The following is a 6,000-nucleotide window of genomic DNA, read 5'->3' on the forward strand; positions in this document are numbered from 1 at the left end:
GAATACTGAAAAGAAAGCTTTAATCTAATAAAATTTGTATTTTTTTCTGCTTATGAACAAATGTGCATTTTTAGTGTAAGGTTATGTTCAACCAACAAACGAACAAACAAGACTCAAGCTTGTCACGCAACTCTTTTTTTCTCTCGACACTCACTCGCTCCACTACCACCACCACACGACACAAACTCACAAATCCAAAGACAACAAAAGATTGCAATCTAGGTGAATGCCGTTACATGAGCTTTCACTCCTACCTTTTATTTATTGTTTATTCGTTACACTACTTTTTAACGCTTTTAGAATTAAGTTTAGCTGCCAAAACACTCTTGCTATTAATAAGTGCCTGCCACGAACCGCCTTAGAACTAGTTTTCATAATTCTTTGTACTTAGGAAACAAAACAAAAGAAAAATAGAAAAACCTGTAAACTTTGTTTTGTTATTTTTTTGAATCTATTGGTCCTCGCCGACTAGTTTTGTAAACTTGGCGAGGCCATGCTTGTAATATCCTAAATAAATATATTTGAATTTGAATTGATCTTAGCTACAAACCTGTATGATTTTAGTTGTAAAATTTAATATCTTCGTACTAATTCCTTTTTGAATCCTATTTCGTAGTTTTTTTTTTTATTAAATGGCAGTTGCATGTTATATTGAGATGTTATTTGCATAATTTATCAATCTATTTTTTTTCAGCCAACAGGACGTTTCTGCCAGAGGATGCATGCAGTCCATCCAACTTTAACCCTCAAATTTTACCGTTTACAACTCTAATAAGTAAGTTTTTGTACATAATTATTTTTATACAGAAACATATTAACATAGATTTGTAAGGCTTTAACATCAATAGGACAGGCTGGTTATTATTACCAATTCATGGATATAGTTATATTATTATTATTATGAAGTTTTTCTTTAGATTTTGGTTTAAGTAACTTGTTTTATTATTATTTGATAAAACACATTTAATGTAACGATACAAGAAAGTTCAAACAGTTAAATAAACAATTTTGTTTTTTTATATCAACAATACCTAACTATAAATATATTTTAGAATTTTTTAGTTTAATTTATTATCATACTTATAAAGTCACAAGACTTCGTAATATTACTAGTTGATCCCATTTCCAGTTCAACGGGTAATCTAGAATGAAACTTGAAATGGGTTAGTCAAACTATGTTCATTGCAAACAAAATTCACATCTTAAAATGTAATAGCGTATATAATAAAATCATCTGTAGACTAGCAATTAATTATCAGTTGAAATTTAAAATTTGTCCCTTTCCGAAAAAAAAATCTTTTTCAGCAGTCTACAGAGTATCTCAAACTGTTGGATTTCAAAAATGTAAACGATGTTATAGGTTTCAACAACAAATAGGTGACAAAGACCATTTATTGTTATTTTCGTTGCTTAGCAACTATTACTAAACAATATACATTTCAAGCTAAAAGAATTAAATAATAGTAGAAAAAATATATACATGACAGCGTATAAAAGGGATTTTAGCGTTGATTTTTAAGGACTCCTCAGTCATAACAACGAGTTAAAAGTGCAAATCGAACGTTATGTCATTAAGATTTTTATTATTTAAATGTTTAATGCATGGATGTTCTTTTTGTATTGTAACGTGCTGTAAAATAAAATTAGGGCGAATTTTTTTGTATAATTGTTTTCATTAGTAAACCTCAACTTAACATTTAGCTTTTATTTTATCTTGCTTGGTATTATATTTTTGAAGTTTACATTTTTTGGATCAATAATACATCTATAAAATAAAAGTGATTTAATATTTTAGACGAAAGACAGTGCTTTTACTTTGTATGCGTTTTATGTTCCCTCAACTTCGTGTAGAGTTTGGAACCTGATCCTGAGTTTCCAAACTCATTTTTAGCCCTGTAGTTTCAAAATTACAAAACATTTCCCATTAATTCACTAGAACTACGTTATTTCTACATTGAACAACTATCATAGTTTAAACGAGTCCTTTAATCTATGCTTCAGTAACAATTTACAAATCCTATTTGGTGTTAAATGTTGGATGGATTTCTCAAGACTTAACTAAAACCTTTAATTGCATATTGTTACATAACAATTGCATAGAGATAGTGCAACAGACAATTTTATAATATTATACTAATAATAGTAGGATTTTGAGCTTCCTCCTCATTTGTATTTCCTTGTTCAGCGGCAACACCTGAAGTGCGCCAATGTCCCTTCATGGGACGTTACCTAGTCACAGAGGGCAACGCTCCCAGCGCCTCCAAACAGCTGTTGGAAGAGAAGATCACCTGCGACCAACAGTACCAGGGGGCCATGTTGGGCTGTGGCCCTGGTCACACCATGAAGTTCTACTCCCAATGCAGCTCCGAGGCAGTCTCAGGTAGGTACAACTCTCAAAGATGAGCAAAATGTGACTTCACTCTATACTAATTCAGTTTTAATTCGAAACGTTTAGTATCCTCATGTCGACAGTGTTTGTATAAACCATTTTCCAGGTACACTTGAATTAAAATACTTGTTTATTATGTCTAATTCGTTACAAAATGGAAGCCCGTTAGAGTTTGTGAACATGATTAGTTTCCACATTTTATAGGGAGTCCAAATGAGCTAAATCAATAAGTAATTCTAATAATGTTAATGAAAACTGTCAGTTTTGTACCAATAACTTAACCAACGTATTATTTGCTTACATTTCATTTACATTATTCTGACTAAAATCTTAAAAGAAGGTGTGTGAATAATATGGTTTTCGCAGTGGTAGTTTATTTATGAAGATACAGAATTTATAGAATAGTCAGACAACTTGATAAACCTCAATATATATTTAGGAATCATCCAAAGGGTCTCCTTAGTTGCTACTTTAGTGCTTAGAAACGTAAGAAACAAAATACTTTTGAAAGCATTGATTACGAATCATTAGGTGTTAATCATTCTGTTGCTTAGCCTGCCCCAAAGTAAAATTAATTTAGGAGTACAACAGGAAGTTACACAAAGTTTGGAATACACCAATCCGATAGATAAAAGTTTATCAAATTTATTTATTTATCAATCAGTATCCAAATGTCGTTTCCATATAAAGTACAGATAACATTTAAAAAATACTCAATTGTATTTTAACTCTTTGAATTTTTCTGCAGCCTTCTCCTGCCACGCAGTCTGGTCGGATACCAACGCGACCACAAGATACCTGATAGCTTCACCACAGAGTCGCAAGTCCGGCGGCGCGCACAGGATCTGCTTCGTCATGTACAACTCCGCCGAGAGTGGACAAACTGCGCTACTACAAGTTGCCACAGTCACTGAGAGCTGTCATAGGCATGTGTTTTCAGGTGCAGCTGGCCAGTACTGGTCCTTCAACATGACAGAGTTCGGTGAGTTTAGTCGATTGTTTTGGTGAATTTTTTTTCAGAAATGTTGCCTAGAAAGTTGTGTTAGCAAATGATTTTACAAAAGTGTGCATTTCAGTATGAGTTGAACTCATACTGAATCCTACTATGTTTGTCCTCCTATGTGTGTCCCCTACGGTTAATTCAAAAGTAAGGTGCATGTACACATAATTACCATTCTAATTAAACATTAACTGTATTAGAGGCAAGACATTCTCCAAGATAGATACTCTCCACCGCATTATATTTAGCATAATGAGTAGATAGTTTTAGAAAATTGGATACTGAAGTTAACATCTCATTTATATGTACCAGCTGTCACTATTTTTTTCACAAGAAGTTTTGGGAGACAGTTACAGAATAATAGTGTATAAAATTATATTTTCTTGCCGATGAAGTTTATGGGTCATAAAAATTGCTATAGCTCGCAATAATTCCATCACTTCCATCGTTTACTTGGTAAATCAGTTTTTGTATTCTACAGAAATCAGTAATTTGGATCAGCACAATCTGTCGGCGGCTCACATAAACTAGGACGAGTTTTATTAAAACATCGGCGACACTCGTTTAACATGGGGGATGATAGGGGAGTACTTTTAAAACGTAATAATAAATTTTGTGACCACTTTAACAAGGGGATGGAATTTCTAAAATATATTATTCCACAGGGGAGTACTGGGGAGCGAGTTGGTCTAGTGGTTAGAGCGCGGGACTTCAGTCCCTGAGGTCTCGGGTTCAAATCCCGTCCAATCACCAATGGATGTTATCCAAGTGATATTGCCGCAACCCCTAGGTCTAGCCTGGATTAATGTGAAAAGCAATCCCAGGCTCGTGCCTAGGACAAAAAAAAGGGGAGTAATTTTAAAACGTAATAAAAAAAATTAGTGGCAACTTTAAAGAGAGATGTAATATCTAAAAGGTATTACCATTGACTATTGGTTTGGCTATACAGATAGTCAAAGGTATTACTAATTTAAAACACAATGTTAACTGTTACAGGCAAATGTGACTCCGGAGGGGGTAAGCTGTGGCCGTTACCACCCCTACTGTACCTAGCCGTCACATTATCACTACTCAGCCCTCTGTTATCAGCGAGGTGATGCTAGTTCCTCCACCCTCTCAACATAGTCCAACTGATCTATGCTTACTTAGGAGGCTTCGACGGCACTTAACAACACGTCCTTCTACAGGTCCACAGGTCGTCCTTATACTAACGCCGACATTGTAACAAATCCAGGAAGAAATGGAACAGCCGAATTAGTTTAGTGTTCGTCAGAGGGAGACTTTCAAAACAATGGAAACGTGATGGTGCTAAAGTGTAAAATAAGAAGCTAGAATGTTTTCCTGGACTTTGACGTTTTGTACTCATTTGGTGTACGACCGCTTTCGTATTTATTTGGTGTAAGATGTAAGGGAGAGTGTATAGTTGTCCCCTTTTGGGCAAATTCGTGGGGAACAGGGGGAACATTGTAAAGCTTGTTTTGTATCTGAAATATCGAAAGTATTTTGAGGAAATAGTGGTAAATGACTGATATATTTGTTACAAGACATTCCTGACAGCAGTTCCTTTTCGCCGTTAGATGTTTCTTTAGTGTTTCGTTTCCGCTTCAATGTTTTCTGTGGGACGGGATTGTAATTTTTATACAACGAAAGAATATTTTTCACGTTGCTTTCGTGGTTTTGTACAGAGGTGTATGAAAGTCGGTGATATTTATAACTAAGAGTAAACCTAGACCGCTCTGAATACTCGTTACCAAGCTTTCAATAGTTGTTACATACGAGTTATTTCCTTAGTATTATTTATTTTCGATCTTCGTTTGTACTTAGCTATTCGGTGATCGTCGCCATATTTGTGTAACTATGTATATTTCTCTTGATTGTATGTTTCGTTGTTTCCGTATCGCTTTGGGGTTAAAGACATTACCAAGTGACCAAGGTCCGAGGGACTACGTGCATTGTATAGTTGTTAATAATATTACTATTGATTATTCTCATAATTTGTTCTAAAGCTAATGAAAACGAAATATATATTTTACAACAATTCTGTGTGTTATTTACCTTATAATAGTTTAGATTTTAGACTATATTGTAATTGAGTACAGACACAGAAACAAGATACAAATACAAAATTTAATTCATAGTTTGAAATTTTTCCCTGTAAAAACTTTAATCATTACAGTGTGCACTGCAAGATCGATAATTGAAATACATAAATTGTAAGAATTCGACACCTCTTGTCATTGATATTTCTTAAAACATCCTTCTAATGAAACTACCCTTGAGTTGAATTTGAATCGAATTACCAACAAAGCACAATACGAGCTGATTCTTAGTTTGAATTATAAAATATTCATAAGTACTGTAGGGTATATGTGTCTCCTAACCCGAGATCCAGGACCTGCATTCACGTATAGCTTGCATATAGTTATAAAATAACGAGGTTGGGTGAAGGATAAATTAAATAATTGATTGAAGAATATATTAATCCAAGCTAACAATTGATTTGATTTTACTTGTGTTAGGAAAACGAAAATAGGCAAATTTGTTAAGATGTTTCTATTAGTTGTTGGTTTTAATTTACTGTACATCTACACTTGTGGTCTTATGTGTATAT

The 6,000-nt window shown here is 33.9% G+C and overlaps 1 protein-coding gene across 1 annotated transcript in view; it reads left to right on the top strand.

Annotated features, from left to right (window-relative positions):
- LOC128995864 (uncharacterized) overlaps positions 1-5,427 on the top strand; it is a 236,206-nt gene extending 230,779 nt beyond the window's left edge. The window contains exons 10-13 of the mRNA XM_054420889.1: positions 695-775; positions 2,186-2,380; positions 3,138-3,371; positions 4,386-5,427. Coding sequence (XP_054276864.1) covers positions 695-775; positions 2,186-2,380; positions 3,138-3,371; positions 4,386-4,486 — 611 coding nt within the window. The 3' untranslated portion in view covers positions 4,487-5,427. The remainder of the gene's footprint in view (positions 1-694; positions 776-2,185; positions 2,381-3,137; positions 3,372-4,385) is intronic.
- Positions 5,428-6,000: the final 573 nt, after the last annotated feature.

This window comes from Macrosteles quadrilineatus, unplaced genomic scaffold, assembly GCF_028750875.1.
Source record: "Macrosteles quadrilineatus isolate MER2022 unplaced genomic scaffold, UCM_ALF_1.0 Scaffold_5__1_contigs__length_97177068, whole genome shotgun sequence".
In the NCBI taxonomy this organism is placed as follows: Eukaryota; Metazoa; Arthropoda; class Insecta; order Hemiptera; family Cicadellidae; genus Macrosteles; species Macrosteles quadrilineatus.